At 38.1% G+C, this 26,516-nt stretch overlaps 1 protein-coding gene across 1 annotated transcript in view; it reads right to left on the reverse strand.

Moving 5' to 3' along the window:
- LOC125618993 (ral GTPase-activating protein subunit beta-like) overlaps positions 1 to 24,163 on the reverse strand; it is a 61,693-nt gene extending 37,530 nt beyond the window's left edge. Inside the window, exons 1-3 of the mRNA XM_048810956.1 lie at positions 23,916 to 24,163; positions 8,508 to 8,723; positions 4,139 to 4,341 (exon numbers count right to left, since the gene is read on the reverse strand). Of these exons, the coding sequence (XP_048666913.1) occupies positions 4,139 to 4,341; positions 8,508 to 8,693 (389 nt within the window). The 5' untranslated portion in view covers positions 8,694 to 8,723; positions 23,916 to 24,163. The remainder of the gene's footprint in view (positions 1 to 4,138; positions 4,342 to 8,507; positions 8,724 to 23,915) is intronic.
- Between the last annotated feature and the right edge of the window lie 2,353 nt (positions 24,164 to 26,516).

The following is a 26,516-nucleotide window of genomic DNA, read 5'->3' on the forward strand; positions in this document are numbered from 1 at the left end:
AAAAAAAAAAAAAAAAAAAAAAAAATCCTAATCCCAGTCCCTCACCCCATTTCCCAAGGTGGATCACCTGAGAATTTTTGAGAATAGGAGGGAAACCACTATATAAGCAAATAGTGAGCTGACCTCCAGATTTCTCATTTCAATTCCAAGACACAATCTACAATATTACTTTAAAACAACAACAACAATAACAAAAACCCTGAAACCAAGTTTCTGTATATTGTGATTTGTCACAAAGAACTGACAGAAATATGTCTGATTCAGGGTAGGGAATTTCAGAGCCTCCTCAAGAAATTCCCCAAAGGGGGGGGAAAAAGAGTGCTCCTTTCCTTCCTCAACAATAGAATAGAGAATCCCAGATTCCAGATCATTACCCAGAAAACTGGTCACTTACCCTGGAGTTACAATAGAATAGAGAATCCCAGATTCCAGATCATTATCCAGAAAACACTTACCCTGGAGTTACATTGCAATCAAATGACACCACTAAATTTTCTCTTAAAAAAACAAACCTAAAGCAAAATGAAAAGACAATCACCTAGGAAGGGCCAAGAGCTCAAAAAAGCAAGGAAATATCCCACATTCAGCTGGAGGTGAATCCAGTCCATTTAAATTCATGAGGCTCAAGTTCATCTTTGTTGCAGTGGCTTACTTGAGGAAGAACAAAATACTACATAGTAAGCCAGGCATGGCGGTGCACACCTGTAATCCCACAGACTCACGAGGCTGAGTTCAAGGCTAGCCTTGGCAATTTAGTCAGACCCTGAATCAAAATAAAAAATAAAAAGGGCTAGGATGAAGTTTAGTGGTAAAGAAGCCCTGGGTTCAACCCCCAGTACCAAAAACAAAACAAAACAAAATTACATAATATCCCAAACCTTACCTAGTCATAGAAGAGGAAGCCCACAATAAGAAATAAAAATACCACTAGTGGTCCTGGGGCTGACTCTTCCAAACTAGCAATAATATTCTGCATGCCTCCATTGGTACTTGAGGCTTATTCACTATTTCCAGGTACCTTCCCAGTAGCAGGAAAGGAAATAAATGCTCTTCTGTATGTTAGTTTCATTCAAAAGGCCTACATTTGGGTTCAATCCCCAGCACCACACACACACAAAAAAAGGCCTAAATTCAGGAGCAGGATCCAAATTCCTAATGCTAGGAGAAACAAAGTAATCTTTATATAAAAGTGAGCAGAAAGTCTAAACACCAGAGATTTTTCTTTCCTCCAATATCCTTAAATGTAACTTGTGGTATTAAGTAAAACTATTTTAGAACAGGAGCCAGTAAACTATGGCCAATAGGTTAAATTTGGCCTACCCTGTGCTTTCATAAGTTCTAATGGAACAGAGCCATGCTCCTTTGTTTATGTAGTCTATGGCTGCTTTCCTGCTGCACTAACAGGGTTGACTAGTTCTAACACCACATGGCCTGCAAAGCTGAAGATATTAATACCCAGCTCTTCACAAAAAAAAAAAAAAGTTTGCTGACCTTTGCTTTAGAATAACCTTACATTTCTTAAAACACAGTATACTTGAGCTATTAAAACCCTCATCAACTTTAAAGATGGCTTACTTTTCACTAATTTTGAAAAACAAACAAACTGAAGGGCAAAAGAGAAAAGGGTACATCTACTCTGACTTGGGTTTCTAACAAAATGGTAAAGGCAGTTTCCCATATTTTGAGAGTCAGTTTATGTAAAAACAATTAAGGAAAACGACAAATTTGCTCTGAATTTTTTAAAACTGACACTTCCAAAATTAGATCATAACTCCCAATATTTAACACTATAAAATATTCAACTAATCTTCATATAACTTTATTGGCAAGGAGAACTCTAACTCAGTTCAGTGCCTTTTCAAAATGGATTAATCTTATGCATACATACTTTGAAGAAAACAATTACCAAATAGAACAATTAATAAAGTAGTCATGTTTCTCAAAAAGAAAAGTAAACACAAAGCCCAATTAACTCAAAGACCATTAGTTTTTGTTTTTTGATTTTTTTCCCAGCAGTTCAAAGTAACTAAGCACTGAGAAATGGTAAAGGTACAAAGAAAGAGATACAGTACCAATACTACTCATAAGATCATCCCATACGCAAAGAAAAAAATTCAGTAAATTGGTCTTCTAAATGGGATAATAAGAAAGATTAAAACTAGGCTGGGGTTGTGGCTCAGTGATACAGCACTTGCCTAGCAGTGGGAGGCACTGGGTTTGATCCTCAGCACCACATAAAAATAAATAAAGTTATTATGTCCATCTACTGCTAAAAATATTTTTAAAAGAAAGATTAAAAACTATAACATTTTAAAAGAACCTACTTGCCTACAACTTGCTAATTACTCTTGAGACATTTATTGTTATTATTTCCATTTGTAGTCAATAAACACAAGAAACAGGCTTTTGATACACACCTAATGTAGTACTAGTACTGCATCTGGTACAGCAGAAAACCCAAAATATAGACAACTCGGTTTCTGCTCTCAAGCTGGTTAGATGGGAAAAGGAAACACATTTTAAAGGATAAGCAACAAAACACTGAGATACAAGAGTAATACAGGAAGTACCCTACAAATTCAGAGGGGGTGTGTTTACTGTGAGCCGGTGGGCTGGAAACTGGTAAGGCTTCTCATTGCAAGACTGAAATTAAAATGAAGCAATAAAAGTGAGATGTGGACAGCGAGGTGATAGAGAGAAGGAAAAGGAAGAGGACAAAGGGAAGATGATGATGGGACAGATCTTTAAGGAGTCTTAAATGAATGTTTACTTTATGAGTCTGACTAAACAGCAGTACTCACAGAATTAGCAGCAGCTAATCTAGTTAAGGGCCAGATTACAACTTGTACTTCCTAACAGGTAAAAAGTTTATACCTGAATCTATTACCAAAGTCCTTAATGGAGACTTGTTTTTTTGTTTTGTTTTGTTCCTGCAGGGTAGGGTGGGGTGAGTACTAGGGACTGAACCCAGGGGCTCCTTACCATTGTGGTATAGGCCCAGTCTTTTTTATTTTATTTTATTTTATTTTGAGATAGGGTCTTGATAAGTTGCTGAGGCTCTCACTAAGTTGTTGAGGTTGGCCTTGAACTTGCAATTCCCCATCTTAGTCTTCCAAGTCTCTGGAAGTGTGCACCCAGAGACTTGGAAGATTAAGATGGAAGACTACACACAGCCAAGATTTGTCTTCTTTAATTTGGATTTTCCAAAGCAAATTTCATTCTAAATTTAGGAAGTTAAAATTCAGAAAGTTGGTTTTTGAGTGATTCAAATTCCTTCATCATCTGACAGACCAAAGTTCTGGTTCTCCCAACTAGAACTTTTCCAAAAGGAGAAAAACCTCACTGCCCCTTTCAGACATAAAACAATATCTGAAAACAGACACTCATAAATAGGCAGGCAACTAATGGTTTCTTCTCCATTCTTTTCTTTATTTCCCAGAATCTATTATAAGGATATATAATAACTGTGTGTATGTGTGTGTGTGTGTGTGTGTGCGCAGCACAAACATGCAGTAAGGATGGGACCCAGGGCCTTGCACGTGCTAAGCAAGCACTTCACCACTAAGCTGTACCTTCAACCCTAGCAGACATAATAGTTTCACAATCAGGAAAAAAAAAAAATGTAAGCAAAAACAAGGCAGATATTCTACATTTTGATATTTAAGACCTTTTCCTCAGAAGATAGGAAAAAAATAGTAACAAATTTTCAAGAGTAATCTTTAGGCCCATCATAAATTTGGCTATAATAATTTCAAGCTTTCTTTCTTTTTTTTCTCTAAGCTTCATCTTCTCACAGGGAAGATTCATTTAAGGTAGAAGGCTTAGTTGCCTTTAGCTCAAGTGGAGACAAGCCTTATGTCAGGCAAAAGTATGTTTTTTTGAGCACTATATTTAACAGCTATCAGATCTTAGAAGAAAAGCCAAAATCCTTTAAAATGAACACACAATTATTTATAACACCTGGTAAACATTATATAAGCCCATCTTTCTGATTCATATTAATATACTTTTTAACTGAATGAATAAGTCAATGGTCAAAGAACTAATGATGAAATCAGCTTCTATATATAATAAAGTAACATTTATGAATGTTTTGTTATGGTCTAAATAATAAGCCAGATAGACGGGTATATCTTACCTTGGTACAAAAAGATTTTGTAGGTGTTTTAGTATACTTTGAACATATAGATTAGGCTCTTTAATAACTGGCAATGGAATAGAATCTTTCGGCAACACTAAAGCCATAATCCAGTCTGTATACACATCAACACAATATTTTACAGTCTCTCCATCCAGTGGAAGGGTCAGTCCATAGCAAATTACTTCCATGGTCCATTTTACCTAAACAAAAGAAAATATCCATATAGAATTATTATATATCCCTATCTATATCTCAGGAGACTAAGTTAAAATGATAAGCTTTTTTATTGCCAAAAACCTCTAAATTGATATTATACTTATCTATCTATCTATCTATCTATATATATATATATATCAAATTTATTCTAGACAATACAATTTTCATGTGTCAGACATTAACATTTCCCAAGCCAAAGGATTTCAGAAAAAAAAATTTTTTTTTTTTGTACTGCAGATTGAACACTGGGGCACTTAACCACTCAGCCACATCTCCATCCCTTTTTATGTTTTATTTAGAGACAGGGTCTCGATAAGTTGCTGAGGCTGGCTTTGAACTCACAATCCTCCTGCCTCAGCCTCTCAAGTCGCTGGGATTACAGGAATCCGCCACTGCAACTGGCTCTGAAAATGAATTATTTTTACCCTTTAGACATTATTACTGTTCCCTCTGTGAAATAAAGTCATTTCAATTTTCCATAAATACTGGAAGCACAAAAATAGAAAATTTTAGATTTTTTTTCTCTATTTAATCTGCAACAGGAATATGTATCATTTATGAAATCAGATACATAAATTCAATCTCATTCCATCTCCAGATTATACAACAGTAATAGGAGCAAATGACAGGAAGGAAAAGGGCTCTTGTTTTACAACTGTCTTCTCTGCCAAAGAAAACAATACTTAAAATGGGTAGGTGTGAAGGGACTGGAGTTGGGTAAGATCTTTTTAAAACATTTTTATTGGAGCATTATAGTTACACACAAAAACTAGATTCGTTTTGAGGGTAAGATCTTAACAAGGCACTTGGCTGTACTAAAGGAGTCTCAGCCTCCTGACCCCCCTGAATTACATACTAAGGGCTGAAATTGCCCAAGAGACTGGTAAAATATTGTTTGCAGTCATAAAGAGTGGATGCAGTGATCTGAGAAAGGAGAAATACCCTAATTCAGAAAAGAATAGGATATTATATTCCAGACACTACAGACTTTAATATTTAAGGGAATCCCAAACAAAATTCTGGGACCAATTTAAGTAGATGATCAGTGAACACTTATAAAAAGGGAACATAATCACTAAGAACCAATCTGCTCAAAAAAAAAATCAAGTTATGCCAGACAAGCTTCATTCCTTTACTAATTAGGATTCCTGTGAGCTAACAACTGTATAGTCCTTGCAATTTATAAACCACTTGCATAAAAATCATCTAACTATCATATTAACCCTGTGTGAGAGGGTAATTGTTCTCAGTTTACACATAAGAAAACTGAAACGGGGCATAGTAAGGTACACAGGTAATCCCATTGACCTAGGAGGCTAAGGCAGGAAAACTGCAAGTTCCAGGCCAGCCTCAGCAAATTAGAGAGACCCTCAGCAATTTAGCAAGACCCTGTCTCAAGATAAAAAAAAGAAAAAGTGGGGGCTGGGGTTGTGGCTCAGTGGTAGAGCACTCACCTAGCACATGAGTGGTGCTGGATTCGATCCTCAGCACTACATAAAATAAAATAAAGGTATTATGCCCAACTACAACTAAAAAACAAAATATTTAAAAAAAAATAAAAGAAAGAAAGAAAAGGGCTGGGGACATAGCTCAGTGGTAAAGCACCCCAGGGTTCAATCCCCCAGTACCAAAAAGAAAGAAAAAAAAAAAGAGAGGAAAGAAAACTTTAGTTTAGCAAGTTTAAGCAATTTAGTCCATCACTGTTTGGTAAATGGTGAAGCTAAAAACTTGAACCCTGGGCTGGGGTTGTGGCTCAGCAGTAAAGCGCTCGCCTCACACGTGCGAGACCCTGGGTTCGATCCTCAGCACCACATACAAAAATAAACACGTGAAATAAAGGTGTTAACTAAAAAAATAAATATTAAAAAAAAAACTTGAATCTTGGTCTTCTAACTAGAAATTTGAAGCTATTCTTAATTAATTAATATCTTTCTCTGGCACAGGGGTATCCGGGCTTTGGCAAGAAATTTCCTTATGACAAGATGGAGACATATATCCCATAAGATAATGAAGTACCTGGATGTACAACTAGTCAAGATATTAAGAGAGAATCACAATGGATTACTACACCAAGATATTTCAAAAAAAGGTTCCATCCAGTGGTATGCCAAAGGCCCTGCCAAGATTTTTTTTTTCTTCAGTACTAGAGATGGAACCCAGGGCCTTATACATGCTAAGCAAGAGCTCTACCACTGAGCTATGACCTCAGCTCCTGCCCCAAAATTTTAATTTAACAACAGATTACATGTTGATCATCTGTAGCTATCTATCATAAAGATAAAAACTGTGGCCAGCTTTTTGGACAGAAATTCAGGATTCGAGAAGACTTAAAACTAAAATTAAAGTTAAATATGAAAAGATATGTACATGTATAACATGTTTTAAACTCAAAAACTACAAAGGCTCAAAGTAGAAAATATATGGTTTAACAGCAATAAATGTTAAGGTCTAGAGCAACACAGTGAAGCTGTGCCAAATTAGGAGTGGCTGACAAATTAGGAGTGGTGTGTCAGGTTTTAGCAACACAAGAGATCTTAAAGGAAGTTGCAGGTCACTAAATATCAGATAAAAAGAAAAAGGAGAAGACATCTTTGGTAATATCTTCACACAGTAGTTGAACTGTATAATTCTAGAAGATACAGTATTCAAGAACTACTCTCATCTCCTCTAGAGGGTAGGAAAGGAGAATAAACAAGGGCTACACCAGGGAGCCTCTATCTACCCACATGCCATCTCTTCCCATGGGAAGGTAGCAAGGGGTCATAGCCACAACCAGAGGAGTGTGCCAGGGCCTGTGCTAAGAGGTAAGTCTAAGAGCCTTTGGTGAGAGAAAAATGCTCCTCTAACTGAAGGACTTCACCCTTTAGTGATCTACGGCCAAAAGAGTATCAACAAACTGCCTCTAGAGCCGCAAGCTTTCACCTCATATCAAAGTCTAATCTGTCCTTGATGAAAGATCAAAAAGTAAGGAGGTGCCAGGTGCGGTGGTGCACACTTGTAATCCCAGCAACTCCAGAGGCTGAGATAGGATGATCACAAGTTCAAAGCCAGCCTGAGCAGATTACCAAGGTACTTCTCAACTCAGTAAGACTCTGTCTCTGAATAAAATATAAAAAAGGGTCGGGGGTGTGGCTCAATGGTTAAGCACCCCTGGGTTCAATCCTGGTACCAAAAACAAAACAAAAAAATACAGAGGAAAAAAGGATCTAAGAAACTGGTAAAGGGTTTCGTACACCTGAAGCCTGAAGGTTGCATGAGTTTCCTCAAGGAGACAAAGTTTTAATTGCACATCTTAGCTAAATCTCATACTAGCAAGGTCCTACAGAATTGCCCCATTCTTGGGACTCCTTTATCACTTTCCACTGAGGTTAATCCAATCCCCTACACCCAAAAACAGAGGACAAGCTCCAAGGTGAACTACTCCAACAGTCCCTTATCTTTAGAAATGGCAAGCATGACTTGGGCTTACAACATGAAGAGCTCATCTGCTTTATAGCACTCTTGTCTCTCTTTTTTTTCCTTTTTGGTCCTGGGAATTGAACCCAGGGGTGATCTACTATTCGGTTATATTACTAGAGATAGGGTCTCACTAAATATCTTACTAGAGATAGGGTCTTGCTAAATTGCTGAGGCTGGCCTTGAACTTGCAATCCTCCTGCCTCACCCTCGTGAGTCTCTGGGATTATAGGTGGGCACCACCACACCCAGTTTCTATGGCACTCTTAAAGCTGGAAGCCAGGCAGGGACTGAGAAGATGGAAGAGCTCAAACTCAGCCATACATGTAGCCTGAAAATTTGATGTAAAATGGGCTTGTAGTTAGGGGGTATCTGGAGGTAGGGATGAGGGCTTCCAAAAACACCCAGAAATAGAAATTAGGGGAAAGAATCCAACATTCAAGTCTCTGTCTTGGGCACTTAACTCAAGTGGAGAATTGGGCATGGCTAGCTGAAAGCCCCAGTAATGAAAAGGTAAAATCCATTCCTTATAATCTCTACAAACTCCAAACCCCACCCCTCAATCTCAAAGAGATCAAAACTGAGAAGTCAACAGAACATTGGGCAGAACTTCATTTAAAAATCAACATTAAATAAACTTTTCAGTAGCAAATTTATATTTTCACATAATAGAAGGAAATGAATCAACACTTACTTCTTTGTCAGTTTTTAACAAACTCTCACTACCAGCCACTGAAGGGGTGCCTAATGCCTGCCCAAGAGGACGAACCACTGCATTTGCGACCTCTCGCCCAACGCTCTCTGGATAGCTGTGCAGCACACTGGTATGACCCTGATCATTCTGAATCACCAAATGCAGGGACCTCCACTCAGAGTACATCGTGCCGCTAAAGTACTAACCAAATGGCACCTGAAAAGACAAAACAGAAATGCATGTCAAATTATACTACTGCAAACTAGTAAAAAATTTACTCTAGGTGACAAGATGTTTAAAAAGGCCATAAATATACAATAGCTAGAAAACAGAAAAAAATAATATCTAAATGTTTGGGGAATATCACAAAATGACCTCATGATAAGATGAAATAGGAAGGCAGACCCCTGAGAAGCAGCTGTCTGAGCACTTCTCCAAAAAATCCTCAGAAGCCCTGGAGAAAATGACCACTGTGCAGGGGAATAAAATGATCAGCTCTGGGACCCTTACAACATGAAGATGGTTCCATAAGGCGGGGTTGGGAGAATGAAGTATTCTAAAGAGGAAAGGAGACAAAAAGATTTCACTCAGACCCAGATTTTTTAGTTAACAGTTTTGAGCAACACAGTCCCCATTTATCCATGGTTTCACTTTCCAGTTTCAGTTACTCAGAGTCAACTGTGGTCCAAAAATATTAAATGAAAATTTCCAGAAACCATGATACCCTGAGTAGCATGATGAAATCTTGAGCCATCCCAGCCCATCCTGCTTGGGCTGTGAACCATCCACTTGTCTAGTATATCCACACTGTATGTGTTACCCGTTCCACGGGTCACTTAGAAGCCATCTCCATTATCCAATTGTCATGGTATATAATGCTTATGTTCAAGTAACCTCTATTTTACCTAATAATGGTCCCAAAGTGTAAGAGTAGTGGTGTTAGCAACACAGATATGCCAAAGGTAAGCCATGAAATGATCACTTTGAGTGAAAAAAGGAAAGTTCTTGACCTAAAAAGAGAAAAAAATCCTGTGCTGAGGTTACTAAGCTCTATAATTAGAATGACATGTCTATCAAAGAAATTGTGAAAGAAAAAGAAATTCATATTAGTCTTACTGTTGGATCTCAAACTGCAAAGGCTACTGCCATAGTAAGTGAGAAGTGCTTAGTAAAGACCGAAAAGGCATTAAATTTGTGGATAAAAACATAAACAGAAAAATGTGCTCTAATAGCAACATATTTGTGTCAGAAAGTGTGCAGCCTATACCAGCCTGTAGGGTTCAGTACTACCCAAGGATTCAGACATGCACTAGAGGTCTTGGAACATCTCTCCATAAAGGAGAGACAACTGCTCCTATTATGCACTAAAAACATACCCCTGCAATTTTCTACCAACGTCCTCAAATTAGACTTTCAAATTCTTTGAGAATAATTCATTTCTTGCAAGAACATCACTCAAATTTCCAGTAACAGACATCTGGAATTCACAGTATTCTTTAGAAAACATTTTAAAGGCAGCCGCTTATTATATATTTACTACATTTTACTCAAGCAATCATCAAAACAACCTTATGAATATGCAATAATGTTATGCCTATTTCACAGATGAAAAAGTCAACAGCATAGAAAGGTCTGCTTTTTACATGAGGCTCCAGAGCTCTAACAGGGTAGAGCTGGATTCTGAACCCAAATCTGCTGGGCTCCAATACACATGGCACATACTGCCTCCCCCTATCCTATACATTCTCCCCAGCTGGTACTGCTTCTGCACATGCTGTTTGCTCTCCATGAAGTTATATCTAAGTTGGCCATACAAATGAGGAATTTTAGTTGCAGAAAACATACCTGTATGAATGCAATGTAAATACTACAACCATAGAAATCATACTCAGAGAATTGAGAATGTTGAGTCCTTTTCAACTCATTTCTATCACCTTTTCTGAATGTTTTACTCAGCCCGCAGTTTAAGCAAAATACACAGGTACAATGAATCTTTTAAAAGTTCTACCCCTTTGGGGGGCTAGGGCTGTAGCTCAGTGGTAGAGTGCCCGCCTCGCACATGTAAGGCACTGGGTTTGATCCTCAGCACCACATAAAAATAAATAAAGATATATATATTAAAAAAAAAGTTCTACCCCTTTGGGACTGGGGTTGTGGCTCAGTGGTAACGTGTTTGCCTAGTATGCCTGAGGCACTAGGTTCAATTCTCAGCACTACATACAAATAAATAAAATAAAGGTCCATCAACAATTAAAATATATATATATATAAAAGTTCTACCCTTTAAGCTACTTCTTCTTCAAAGTGAGAAGAGACTAGCATTGTTTAATTTTAATCCTGCAAAACTTCATTCCAGCTCACTAAATATTAGTGTTTTTTCAAGAGCATATGGCATTTGCAAATCTTTAGTCTACAGAATGAAAATCAAACTCCTTAGCCTGACAATGTCATTCACAGTCTAGTCCCAAACTAGCTTTCTTTCTTTGTTCCATATACAGAAACCCATCACTTTCTCTCTCCTCTATCATCCTACTCAAACTACTCAGCTTCTTTTGGAGCCTGAGAAACTCTGGGCCTAGCAACCATATGAGGATCTTCTGATTGCCTTCCTCTGAATCTGTCCCTGCAAATTAAAAGGCAGGAGGAAAAGACCACTATCTAACAAGGTACCTATAATTTAATGGAGGAGTGGATGTGTCTGACAACTGAAATTGCTTCAGGTTCCTTATGATTTATAAGGAATTCTCCTAAGAATATCCTGGTACCTCCCTGAAATAAGCTCTCTTAGAAATGGGGAAAAAAGGAAAGCTCTAATAGGCAACCATCATTATCAGAAGATAACTTATTCCCATACATTTTTCTTCTTTATTAACACATATATACACACACGTATATGGATGTCATACAATATACATATAACATATATACAGTATAATGTACATATACAATACATAGTCTCTTATATAAATGCACAAGGATATTTTATTACAGGGATTTATTAGTGTAGTTTTTCACCCTTTCATTTTTATTTTGGCTTTATTCCCTGTCCAAATAACTTACTTCCCTGGATGATCATGTTAACAACTTAATACTTTCTCCTGTATCTTGCTCCACCCTACCTCAAACACATTAAAATAATTTATATCACACACATCTAAGGATTATATACTTTTTTTGGTATTTAATTTTATTTTCTCCATTCAATAGTAAATATTTCATGAATATTCTACCAACTAATAAGATTTTTTTGCTGGCTGTGTAACAGTCCATGGTACGGGTGTAGCATAAATTATTCAACCAGTTTCTAATAATGTACATTTGCATCATTTCCTTTTATTCTTTTGTCATCTGAAAACGATGATGTAATAAACATGTTTGTTCATGTATCTTTAAGAGTAGCCTTTCTATTTCTATGGAATAGGTTCTCAAAGAGTGAAACTGTTAGATCAAAGGGTAAATATATATATATATATATTTTTTTTTTTTAAAGAGAGAGAGAATTTTTAATATTTATTTTTTAGTTTTCGGCGGACATAACATCTCTGTTTGTATGTGGTGCTGAGGATCGAACCCGGGCTGCACGCATGCCAAGCGAGCGCGCTACCACTTGAGCCACATCCCCAGCCCTGGGTAAATATATTTTTAATGTGAAAAGGTTTTGCCAGACTGCTCCCCAAAAAAGCTGTAGTAACTCCCATATACATTAGGAATCAATAAATCTTTTCCTGCTAGGAATCAGCATTATTTATAAATTTGCTAATTTGATAGGTATGAGGTAAATATTTCATTGTTCTAGCCAAGTATTTACTTTTATTTTACAACTTCTGGATTTTTGTTTTGTTTTAAGTTGTAGTTGGACACAATACCTTCATTTGATTTATTTATTTTTACGTAAAATAAATAAATAAAATTGATGAGGATTGAATCTAGAGCCTCAAGCGTGCTAGGCAAGTGCTCTACCACTGAGCGACAACCCCAGCCCCCAATTTCTGGTTCTAAAGGTTTCTACTCCCTATGCCCTCTACCAATGTTTTTCAAACTGTGGATCATGAAATAAATAAAATGGGAAATATTTCTACTTTTAAAAATTATGGAAGAGGACATACATCAAGGGCATCACACATAGTAAAGGCAAGCAATGTTCTGTGAAACTTGTTTCATTTTTTTACAAATGCATTATGTTCTGGGTCACAATGTAAAATACATTTCATATTATCAGTTGTGGTAAAGAAGTTTGAAAACATCACCCTAATAAGTACATGTAATGTCCTAGATTTCCCAGCAAGACATCAAGGGGTTTATCACATTTTAGTTTTATATTCATATGGAATTTACTTCTACAAGTGATAGAATTTACTTTCCTACAAGTATAGGAAAGGCTCAATTTTATTTTTTTTCTCAATACACAGTTGTGCCAGTATCATCTATTAAAAATATGTCCTCCTTATCTCACTGAACTGAAATGCCAATTTTGTCATATATTAAATTCTCATTTATACTGGAATCTATGACTATTCTGTTCAACTATGCCAAGCACATAAAACATTTCAATATCTTGAAAGGAAATCCCTTCTACTCTGTTCTTTTTTCAAGTTTATTAGTTATTCAAGGCAGTTAGTTATTCTTTCATATAAAATTTATAATTTTGCTCGGGAGGTTAAGACAGAAGGATCACGAGTTCAAAGCCAGCCTCAGCAACAAAGAGGCACTAATCTCAACTCAGGGATGGCTTTTCAATTAGCAGGAGTAGTATGAACAGTTAGTTACATAGGGTGTGAAAGAATTTGTTTGGTTTGAGCAATCATCAGTAGTTATTTGTGGCTACAGCTTGGAGTGTTTGTAGACATTGACAGTAAAAGGTGATAGAATTAGAATTTTAATTAGAATTCTAAGCAATATTTTATTTATTGTTGATTATTTTAAATTGGGAAAAAATTATATATATATATATATATATATATATATATTTTTTTTTNTTTTACATTTTTAATTAATTTATTTATTTGTATTAACATGGAGGCTAAAAAATATAAAACAAATGGCAAATATTATATTTCCTGGAGAAATCTGATTAGCGGGATTGAAAATATATTTCCTTTTTTATTTTTTAAAATTTATTTATTCTGGGGCTAGGGATGTGGCTCAAGCGGTAGCGCGCTCGCCTGGCATGCGTGCGGCCCAGGTTCGATCCTCAGCACCACATACAAACAAAGATGTTATGTCCGCCGAAAACTAAAAAATAAATATTAAAAATTCTCTCTCTCTCTCTCTCTCTCTCTCACCTCTCTTTAAAAAAAAATTTTATTTATTCTGGGGGGTTATGGCTCAGTGGTAGAGTAATTGCCTAGCATGTGAAAGGTCCATCAATAACTAATAAAAATATTTTTAAATTTTTATTTGTTCTAATCAGTTATACATGACAGCAGAATGCTCTTCAATTCATTGTACACAAATGGAGCACAATTTTTTACTCCTCTGGTTATACTTGAAGTAGGGTCCCACCATTTGTGCAATCATACATGTACCTAGGATAATGATGTCCGTCTCATTCCATCATCTTTCCTATCCCCATGCCCCCCTCCTTTGCCCAATCCAAAATTCCTTCACTCATCCCATGCCCCTCCCCATTATGGATTAGCATCCACTTATCAGAGAAAATATTCAGTCTTTGGTTTTTTGGGATTGAAAAAGCTAAACTAGCTTTTAAACTCCACTGTACACATAAGAATCATCTAGAAGACTCTAGTTGAAATGCAGATTCCTGGGCGCCATTTCTAGAAAATTTTGGTTCTGTAGGTTTAGACTTGAGTCTATGAATATGCATTTTTAAGAAACAGCTACTAGGCATAGGGATGTAGCTCAGCAGTTGTATAAGCCCCTAGATTTAATTTCCAGTACTGTAAAAGAAAAGAATTGGCTACCACTGCTCCAAATCTGAAGAATGAAGTATCATTCTTTTAAAAACTCTACAAAAGACCAATCAAAGCAGAATTAATAGCTCTTAAATTCTACCGTACTCAAAACATTTTTAAAGTTCTTAAATGTAATACATTTCCATTCTCTAAACAGTAATTTTTAAATGACTGAATGTAAGAAAATGAAAATGCCATTTTTGGGTTTTGGGAAGGTTTTTTTGGTATCAAGGATTGAAGCCTGGGATGATTAACCACTGAGCTACATTCCTTTTTTATATATTATTTAGAGACAGGGTCTTGCTAAGTTGCTTATACTGGTTTTGAACTTGCAACCCTCCTGCCTCAGCCTCCCAAGCCTTGGGAATTACAGGCATGCACTATACCAACCCAGCTGAAATAAATGCTCTCAAGAAACCTGTAAATAGAAAGTTAGAGAAAGACTACAATGAAAAGGTAGTCACAGGCACCCAATATTGAAATGTTGAAAGGTACATATCAGAAAAACAGATGCTATATTTTAACAAAATACTAAAAAGAAAAAAAAATACATTAAGACAAAGAACTGGACTATGGTCACAAACATATTAAGTAAAACAATGAAAGGGGGGCTGGGGTTGTAGCTCAGTGGTAGAGCACTTGCCTAGCATGTGTGAGGCCCTGGGTTCGATCCCCAGCACCACATAAAACTAAATAAACAAAATAAAGGTATTGCAACCAGCTACAACTAAAAATATTTTTAACAAAACAATGAAAGGAAAATAAACATCAGAAACAAACATAAAGAAATCAAAGAAGTTCAAAGTAAAGTAACCTTAAGGTATTATTTTTTTGTACCTATTAAACTAGCAAAACAAGCAGTAAAACTTAACTCTGTTTAGGAATAAGAACATACTCAAAACGTAAGGTCAATGATTTTTAATAGAAAAACCCTGCCCTCAAGGGGGCACTGTGAGAATATTAAGTGTGTTCGGGTTAACATAATGACTGGGTGGGCTGTTGGTATTTTCAGGCATTCAGGAAATCGAGACATCCTGCAATGCATGAGGCAGTCCTGCACAATGAACAATTATACTGCGTCTCACATGACTTTTAAACATCTGCCAGAAAAATCACTGTTCTGAACTAAGTATCAAAATTCAACTCAATTTTACATATAAATACAAAATAAATTTTAATACATTAGATTTTCTAGAAATAATTTATTATTCTAGGAAAATTCTATCCCCAATGGCCATGCCACTCATGGAATGAATTGCTAATACCACACACTGTTGTCAGAAACACAATCACAGGAACTACATGTATACTTCTTTAGCCTGTACTTAAAAATGTCAAACTTCAGAAAAAGTATCATAATACTGTCTCACTTCTCAACTTATACATATGAGCATCTGGCAACTTTATTATGCTCTTTTGTATAGTTGTTCCTGAGTATTTTTGCTGAAATACTAATTGTATTAGAAAGGCAATAATTTATGTTTTTCATTTGTAATAGAGTTCCATTGATTTCTTAAAAATTCTGGAAGACAGTACATTAGACATTATCTATTAATTTCATGATTAAAAAACAGAAATCATTACCAAGTATTAGATCTGTGAAGACTGAAAACCACCAGTTAAAGAACTAAGTGTAGGATGGAGTTAGAGAATATCATGCTAAGCAAAATAAGCCAATCCCAAAAAAATCAAAGTCCAAATGTTCTCTCTGATAAATGGATGCTGATCCATAATGCAGGGGGAGGGCATGGGAAAAGTGGAGGAAGTATGATTGGGCAAAGGCGGAGAGGGGTAGGGGGCAGGAAAGATGGTAGAGTGAGATGGACATCATTACCCTAGGTACATGTATAACTGCATATATGGTGTACAACCAGAGAAATGTAAAGTTGTGCTACAACTGTGTAAAATGAATCAAAATGCATTCTGCTGTCATATATACCTAATTAAAATAAATAAAGAAAGAACTAAGTGTAGTAAGCAATAAAGTGGGTAGGGTGGCACTATGGCAAAATGGAGTATACAGGCTCTGATTAAAAGGCACAGCTACTATTCAGTAAATGATAATCCAACTAGAAAAGATAATATAATTTTTAAGACACACAGGAATTTGAATATTTCTGTGAAATATCCTTCTCTTGAAATACTGGAAACTAAATTCAATTTCTTTTTTAAAAAAATCCACAATGGGGCTGGGCTGTATCTCAGTGGTAGAGTTCTTACCTAGCACATGTGAGGCAAAGGGTTTGATCCTTAGCATCACATAAAAATAAACAAATAAAATAAAGGCATTCTGTCCATCTACAACTACAAAAAATTTTTTTCTTTAAATCCACATGTAAGCTTAAAAACAACTTCTATGGTTTAGTTTTTGCCTCTGATCTGAGATAAAATGCACACATTGCTTTTGGTAATGGAATTAGTGTAATTCTTCAAGAGGGAGGAAAGAGAGTCACACATTATGGATGACATGCTGCTGGCCTGAAAATAAAATGAGTATTTCAGAAAAGAAAAGGAAGACCTGCACAACAATACTGGAGGACATAGTAAGAACCCTGGAAGTCACCCTGACCCATCTTTGCCACAGGAGCCAAGTTTACATCTCAACTACGCAGGTCCTATAACTTCATTTTTGTTGCTATTGGGAGGATAAAAGGATGAGGGCAGAGTGTGGTGTAACAGATTTAGTAGGGTGAATTCCACTTAACCCAGTTTTGCAAATGCCAGCCTACTTTTTTTTTAAATTTTTTTTGGTTGTAGATGGACAAAATACCTTTATTTTATTTATTTACTTATTTTTATGTGCTGCCAAGGATCAAACACAGCACCTCACATGTGCCAGGCAAATGCTCTACCACTGAGCTACAACCCCAGCCCACCAGCCTACTCTTAAATATACATATCCATATCCACCTCTTGGGACAGCACCATGGTAGGATCCTGCTGTGCCTTGATCCATTTACCCTGGGTCTGCTAGCAGACCAACTGTGTTAATAAAATGGCACATTTGTAAGGAGCCTCAGAATGATATGCCATTTTTTAAGCATTCAATCAAGGACAGCAAGAATGTTTATCAGTATACAGCAAGAGATGATAATGTCAGGTAACCTGACTCAGTAATACCATTTACAAGTAACCCAACCCAGCAATATCACTTACATTTATCTTTCTAGAACTCAATGGGAGAAAAATGTATAGAAGGGGAGATGAGTACAGGTTCACCCAGCTATAGACATGGGATGCAGAAAGTCAAATCAGATGCCAAACTCCAAGAAGACACCCTGGAGACCCAGTTCACCTGACCCTTTGTAACCACTTAAGTTTCATGATGTTAAAATGGACCATGACCACAACACTGGAGTCATTTCTTCTATAGCATTCCCAGAGGAATTCTAGATGACCATCACATGTCTGTCAGAATCAGTGAATGTGTATATCAATTGGATCGTTGTCTGTGAGGGGCCAATCAGCAACAATGCAGATGATCCATCCCCTTGGCAGTTCCACCTGCCATGGACCCATGGGCTAGGTACCAATTCAGAGACATCCTAGGAATCCAGGGTGGGTTCAATGCTGTTGCAGACCTCTATGCACATGGAGTGGGTGTGGGTGGGTATGGTTTTAAGTATGGCTGTGGAGGTGTGTTCCTAGACATAGAGTCCTGAGAGGTTACTGGGCCTGAAAGACCTGAACTGGCCTCACCTGATTCCAAAACTCTTTTGACTTGTCCCTTCCCCAGCTCTGCCACCCCTTCGCCCAGCTTTGGGGCCCTGGCTCAGGCAGGTGAACAGACCTCGCCAGCCTCCTTGTCTACTTCATCAGTACACTGCCCATTTGAACTAGAAGTCCTGCCCTCCTTCCCTCCCTTCCAATGCCTGTGGCTTGAGTTTCAAAGCTACTATTCCCCCTGGTTCTTTGGCTGGGCCTAGATAGCATGCTGGCTCCCCCATGCCAACTGAGAAGCTCCATTTCAGATTGCTTTTGTAGAAGAAGCAGGGCCTAGGTCAGGGATGGGCTGTCAAGTCACAAACCTGTAAATAAAAAAAAATCAATGCTGAAAAAAAGAAAAATAAATATATAGGAACAAACTGGAGGCAGAGAATAAAAGTTTAATTTTACCATAGGAATGATACAACAGGAAATTAATTTCCATTAAAGTAATTTGACAAAAGTGTCCAAGATAAGCTAAAGAGACAATAGAACAGTAAAGTCTAATGTGGCTAATACACTGAGGGGAAGGGCAGAGTTGATCACTGTGGTGAGATATATGAAGACATAACTGAAGTCAAATGATAAATCTCCTCCCACAGACTATCTGCTGTCAACCTGAGCTGCTAGCAGAGAAGTCGCCACCTTTAGTGTTCCAGAAGTGAATACAGGAAGATGATATTGCTCCCCTGCAGATCCATTAATTTCCTTCTCAACTCCATATCTACCCATTCTAGGTTTTCCTTCTGCAAGTTTCTATTATCAGGTGACTGTGTGCCGGGCAACAGCTTATAGCTTGTAAGTACCTCCTCAGAGTAACATGTAAGTTTAGTTTAAATAACAAATTACCATAATAATCAATACAGTGGTGGACATACTAAGACCACTGCCTGACATTAAGTATATCAATTGATTCAACCACTATTTATTACATGCCTTCTATGCACCAAGCACAGAGAATATAATAGTAAATAAACATCCCTGTTCCCAAGCAGCTTCAAGTTTAACTACAGAGAACAATTTTTTAAAACTCTATGAGGAAAATCCACATATCAGTTATTTCATTAAACACTTACTAAATGTTTTCTATGCATCCAGTTTGTCCTAAGATGTAGGTATGGAGATATAAACAGGGCACAATGGCTGCCCAGAAGTTTTCATACTCAGGATGAGAGAGAAATCAATAAGACACCATAATGCAGTATTAATACAATAACTGATGTGATGAGTAGTAAAAGCAGCATAATACAAAAGAAACACTACAGGAAATCTCATGTACCTTTGTATAACTGGTTGTTTTCAAAGAACTTTCACATATTACTTCATTTTATTGCAATAGCCACTAGGTAAGAAAAAAAAAGTTAAGGCTATGACCTTCTCAGGGTTACATCAAATAACAATAGAGCTAGAACAAGAAACTCCAACTCTTGTTCAAAGTCCAATGCTTCTTCCTTTTGTCTGACTCCATTCCTTATACGACCTTGGACAAGTCACTTGGCATTTCTTTTTCAGTTTCTTCATCTGTAAAACAGGGAGAATACCTACCTAAAGCGACTTAGAGAAGAAGATCAAATAAGCAACCTAAGTCAATATACTCAGGGACATACAAATGCAAGGTACACATTATAAGGTATGCCTGCTTCTCTTGGGAAAAACAAGGTATAGGGTGCCAAAACACTGAGCAAATAAATGAAATGTGCTAGATTCTAAGGCACACAGGTGAATTCAAGTTCATCCATATAACTTAATGACTAATAAATGCAAAAGGACCACAGTTCATAATCTCTTCTACAGTCCCACTGACCCCACAAGGAAAATATCAATCAACTTGGAAAAAAATGCAATCACCTATGTACCAGATTCTATTAAAGATCCTATCCGACACTCAAGTCACAGGAAGAAAACACAGGTTCTGTTTACATGTCTCCCCAAAGATAGCTTTTTCTAGTCTACCCAAAGAAAATATGAAGACCCCACATGCCCCCATTTACCAGCCTTTTTTTGGGGGGGGGCGGGGGTGGTACTAGGATTGAATCAGGGGTCCTTTATTACTGAACTACATTCCTAGTCCTTTTATTTTTTATTTAGTTCTCACTAAGTTGCTGTAGTGGGCCTCAAACTTGCAATCCTCCTGCCTCAGCCTCCTGAGTCACTGGGATTAAGGCCTGTACCACCACAACCAGCAGCTCTCCTCTTTGAAACCTCAGACTTACTGTCCAACATAGTATCTATAGAAATAGGAAACTATTTAATTAAAAATTCAATTCCTTAAATTTAATTCCTTAACCCACTTGAATCAAAATGTGAAATATGATATATCAAGAACTATGTAATGTTTTGAACAACCAACAATAAAAATTATTAAAAAAAATTTAATTCCTTAGTTGCACCAGTCATATTTCACATATCACATGTGGCTAGTGATGACCATGTTGGACACACCAGATGTAGATACAGTTCCATCCAAACAGAAAATTCTGTTTCACAGAGGTGCTTTAGATACTATATTTTTATTTTTATTACAACTCTGACTAGACTACCATCTTTTTTAAAAAATATTTTTTAAGTTGTTGATGAACCTTTATTTTATTTCTTATTTATATATGGTACTAGGAATCGAATCCAGTGCCTCACACGTATGAGGCAAGTGCTCTACTGCTGAGCTACAACTCCAGCCCCTGGACTATAGTCTTTTTGAGGAAAGGAGTTTTGTCTCACATCTCTTAGTATCCCCAGTTTACATAGCAAAGTGCATATCATACACCAAGCATTTGCTACCTACCTATCTAACTGGATATCTCAAATATAGCAGACTACTCTGTCCACTTTCCCCACTCCCAATACAAAGGCACACAAATCCTAACAACAAACAAGACAACCTCTGGTGGAGGAAGAGGTCATGGAAGGGGACACTGTACCCAAAAGAAGAAAGCCTGCTTTCTATTCTGGATGTGCTAGAAGCAAACCATGTCACCTTGAGCAAGATACTTACTTCATTTCTTCATCTATTAAAAAGTTAGAACTAAACGCTACAGACTCTAATACTAAAATTTTAGTCATCCTGTACCAAAAAAAATCATGTATTCTATCCAAAAGGCCTTATACATGTCAGGGAAGACACCTGCTAACACTGATGTATACCCCAAATTGAAAGGAATCCATTCACAGTTCTCAGGCTACCATGATTAAAGTCACTTTCGATCTTTCCATGAACATGTGGAATTTTTCATCCTTATTTTAGAGACTTAAACCTCAGATAAAAAGACTGAGTTTCTTCCATGTGCTACCACCAGAACTGGATACTCTGGTCATATGCGATCAGAAAAAATAAGGACAAGTTTCTTGAGTACCTGGACTTAACATGAATTATCCTGTCAGTTTCTGTATTAACCTTAGCCTAAAAACTGAGCAAACAGTACTTAAGTGAACCAAGAAAAATTATCCCATAAAAATCTTTACACTGTTGGGCTAGGGATATAGCTCAGTTGGTAGAGTACTTTCCTCACATACACAAAGCGCTGGGTTCTATCCCTAGCACCACACACACACACACACACAAAAAAAAAAAAAAAAACTTTACACTGTAAAGAATGTCATTATATGAAGTGTATATTTTTATTCAGTCTACACATTTCACCATATTTATCTGGTATAAAAAATTTTATTGCCCCCAAACTCTAATAATGATCTTCACAAACATACTCACCTACTTTATAAACCTTACATGGTTTTAAGACTAACCAAAACCAAGTCCAAACTGAATTACTGGTCTGTTTTCTTTAAAACTTGTAAACATGTAGGGCAATGGCAGTTCAGAATTCTGCAATGCTGAATTTGTCAATTCTTAAGTAGTTCTTAAGTTATCTCTGCTAGTGAGTAGAATGAACTACAACCAACTGCAATTTCATTTACTTGCATTTACTAATACCAACAAGGCAACAGTATTCAGTGTATGACAACATTTTTCTGGACAATGAGAGGGGAAACACATGCAAAAGCCTAAGGGTAAAAGAAAGGTTTCCATCATAGAATTGATTGTATCTGAGTATGATAAAATGAGACATTAAAAACCAACTGCTGTTGATTGCACATGATTAGTCCTACAGTGCCTTGCCATTGGTAAGAACTCAATGTGTTTGTTCGACTGCTAGACAGATAAAATAATGAACCTAACTAGCACATTCCCAAGGGGAGAAAAAAAAAAAAAAAAACTCCAAACACTACAAACTACCAAGTTCCTTTATAAAAATGAAAACACAGGAAATTCTATTTGCAGCATAAAGTTTATCAACAGCATAAAAGAGACTCAAATATTGCATTAAGTAAAACTTTTAAGAGTATCTATGTAAAGCACTGGAAGGAAGACAGAGATGGAGAAAATATGGTCCCTGCCCTCAAGTTACTCATAATCCAGTAGAAGGGACAAAACTAACACTGTAGAAAATAACTGGTAAATTCCATTATGATAGTGCTAAATAGGAGACTGAAAAAACAAAGATGAATGGGGGTTGGGGCAGAGGTATCTTGAAGTAAATGTGGTAGTTACACAGCTAGAGACAGTAAGAAAAGGATATGTGTATTGTATGTATGAGAGAGCAGAAGTGTGTATTTGGATAGAGTGTTGAGAAAGCTTAGAGGACTGGCTAGGGAGAGGAACAGCATATGCAAAGAAGACCAAAAGGTTAGAGACACCATACCAATGAGTATTGCATTACTTAGGAAATTGCAAACCAACAATTTTACAGGAGATGTACTCATTTTAAAGGCCCAGGTGACTCAGAATTCCTGCAAAGAAAGTTACTTCCCACCCCCAACAGCCTATCACAGGTGTAATGGAAGCCAGTGGGCCTATTGAAAAGATCCCTACGGATGGAACTTGCACTTTTAACAAGTGCTCAGACATTTCTCTTGCACACTTAAGCTAGAGAAACACTGATGCAGCTTTTGAGATGCAGAATTACCTACTGTTGTGGTCCAAACTCTACTGAACACGTGAATCACAGGGGGAACTTCCAAAAATAATGACAGCTGACTTCCACCACCTAGACATTCTGATTTAATTTGTCTGGGGTGTTATGTGGGAATCAAGAATCTTTCAAAGCTTCCCAGGTGATTTTACCATGCAGCAAAGTTGGACAGCCACTGACCTAATTGTTAAGAACTTGACTCTGGAGCCAGACGGCTTGGATTCAAATTACCAGCTATGTGACCTTGGGAACCTAAGTCACCTAACAGCTCAGGGCCTCAGTTACCTCGCCAATAAAATGGGGATAACACCCATCACCTCAAGGGGTTGTTGTGAACTTAGATGTGCAGAACGTACGTCCTGGCACAAAGCCTGCAGGACAGCAAGCGCTGAAAAGGGTTAGCTGTTTACTCTCATCACCAACTCTTCCTCATCCCAGCGTCACCGTGCAATGGGCAGCATCATCCCCACTGGGCGGCAGCAACTCCGCCAACCCTTCCGCTGGACCAAATTCTTCGCAGAGTTGTCTTCCAGGCTCCAGACCCGCCCCCTCCCGCGGGTTGCCAGGAGAGAGCTTCGCCCGGCCAGGGCAGCTCCCAAGGGCCAGCTTGGGTTTGCACAGACCAGAGAGAAGCCGCCGACCCTAGGGCCAAGGTACCCTACCCCGGTGGCTTCCCTCAAAATTCGGAGATGCGCTTCCGAAGGTCAGGCGCCTGGAGCACCCAGAGCCCAGAAACAAGCCTCAGCAGTCCAGTGACAGCCAAAGGGAAGAAAAGAAGATGGGAGGGGAGGGTCTAGCCGCCGCGGGGCCGACAGCCCGGTTACCTGAGGCGACGGGCGGGGCCCGCATCGCTGGGGCGGCGCCGCCGCCGGCCGCACTCAGCTTTCCGCCTCACGCGACCCGCGCCATTAGGCCTGCTCTTTCACCGCCCCGGCCGGCCGTCCTCAAGCGGTCAGTCAGTACACCAGTCGGTGACTCTCCCAGGGCGCCTGGGGACAACGCAGGCCGGTCCGGCCGGCCGGCGGGGCTCTGCTCAGGCAACTTCCGACTGCCAGGGGCGGCGGCGTCAAATAACTCCCCAGCCAAATGGGACACTGCGCTTGCGCGGTGCGCCTGATCAGAGACTTCTGAGGGGCCGAGCCGGTGGTGTCAAATAATTCCCGAGACATGGAGCCGGAAGCTGCGCGTGCGCAGCCATCCCAGAGGGCCGCGCGAGGCATGTTCACTCCTCCCTTTCCGGCTCCAGTGGAGAGCGATAAGTGAAGTGACGGATGCCGGTACCTCCTTGCAGCCGGGGAGCCACTCCAACTGTGTCCCAATGATTCATACGACAATCTAGACTCAAGCCTGCTACCAGTGCGGAGGAGTAAGGGGCTTCTCTGAAAGATCCTGGCTGCCACTCACGCTGCAGAAATTTCTCACATCCCACCGTTTCAGCATTCTTTCTTTGAAATTATGCCTTTTGCCCGGCGCCTTATTAGACAGGCACAGCGTTAGTTAAGAGCTGCGTTCTAGCCAGGCCTGGTGTGGGTTAAAAAGATGAATCAGACATCAGTTCAGAGCCTCTCATTAAGTAACTGAGTTTGATATGGGAGATAAGACTTTTAATAGCAAGAAATGCTGATTTGAGCACCTGCTATGCACCAGACTACCTACCACTTTAAATAATTTGTTTCGACTTCAACGAAGAAAACAATACCAGTAGTGAGGTTAGCCCAAGTACCTTGTGTGTGTAAAGGGGGAAACTTGGGCAGAGAGAAAAGAGGAGGGAGGAATGATGAAATTCACGGAAGGGCTGGCCTTGAGACTGACCTTGGATATTCGGAGGGGGAGAGATCAGGATGTTGAGTAGTGCTGAAGGCATGCTTGTCTGAAAAGAGCAAAGAGAGAAAGAAAATGCAACTCCTCACCCTCTGAAAGGAGTGACAAAGGAACTGGTATTCCCCTAGAACGGGTAAAACAGGAGAGCAATTCCTCAAGCCCAGGAAAGTAGCTTCAGAAATGAAGAGGAAAAGGGGGTAAGAATGTGCCAGGACACATTGTGGATCAAACATTTAAATACAACGTGACACATACTTTAGGAAACTCACTCAATATCTATTCCAACCACCCCTCCTTTCCCTTTCTACACTACAGGGGCTAAAAAGCAAAGCATGTAGTCACCAAGCTCCCTGCAAGTGTGGCAGTGAGACAGAGTCCTGCACAATAAAATATAGACTGAAGGCCCAGGGAAACCTAGAATAAAAGGGGAGTATTGGGAAATCTGTGTCCTTCTCCTTCTGCCTACTTCACTGTTCCAACCGAGATGCAACAGGCATTTTGAGACTATGAGTGGACTGTACTAAGAAAGGTAGAAAAGAAAGACAAAAGGGCATACCCAGGCACCAGTGCAAACCCTGTATTACCTTCCCGTTTTGTGAGGGGGAGAATCTTTTTTATGCCATAGTTTTCTGTTTCTGGAGTTTTCTGTTACTTGCAACCAGACACATTCTTAACAATGAATAATGAACACCTGTGATAGATTAGAAGAGAAACAGGAGATGGGAATTGGAAGAATGACAGATACAGAGGACAGAGAAGCTTTAAATGTTTAAAAGCCTTTGAGATTATGAAAATACCTCCATCCCCCCACCTTGTGGCTTTAATTAATTCCTGAAATTCTGCCTTATGGGCAGCTTTTGAATGAAATAGTGTACATTTTTACTGATTTAAATGGAAAAAGTTGTGTGTTCAATTCCAACCTAAACACCTAGGATTTTTGTTTTATTATTGTTTTTATTTCACAAATAATACTGTAAAAATAATAGAAATTTTAAAATCCCACACATTATTATCTTACTCACAATCATCTGTTTTTTTTCCCATGGTCATTTTTATATGCATTCATAATTATGTTTACCATAATAGATATGATTTTGAATTGATTTTTTTCTACTTAAAATAATAGCACTTAATTTTTATCATCTTTGTTAAAATGTTTCTTTTTAATTCACACAATAATTATATGTATATACGTATATATATATGTATAGGGTACAGTATGACATTTCAAACATGTACACAATGAGTGATGATCAAAGCTGGGTAATTGGTATATCTATCACCTCAGACAATTACATTAAAAATCCTCTCTTCTAGGTATTGTGAAATATTCAATTATTGACAACAAAAGTTATCCCACTGTGCTACAGAACACTAGATGTTATTCCTCCTATGCAGCCACCTCTGTATCTTTCTTCATGCCCCTCTCCCCTTACCTTTATCTATATCAAGATCAACTTTTAAACTGTCACAAGTGAGAACTTGCAGTATTTGTCTTTGTGTATCTGGCTTATTTCACTCAACATAATGACCTTCAGTTCCATTCACGTTGCTATAAATGACAGAATTTCATTCTTTTCCCCTGGTACTGGCAATTGAACCCA

The sequence above is a fragment of the Marmota marmota genome, unplaced genomic scaffold (assembly GCF_001458135.2).
Source record: "Marmota marmota marmota unplaced genomic scaffold, marMar, whole genome shotgun sequence".
In the NCBI taxonomy this organism is placed as follows: domain Eukaryota; kingdom Metazoa; phylum Chordata; class Mammalia; order Rodentia; family Sciuridae; genus Marmota; species Marmota marmota.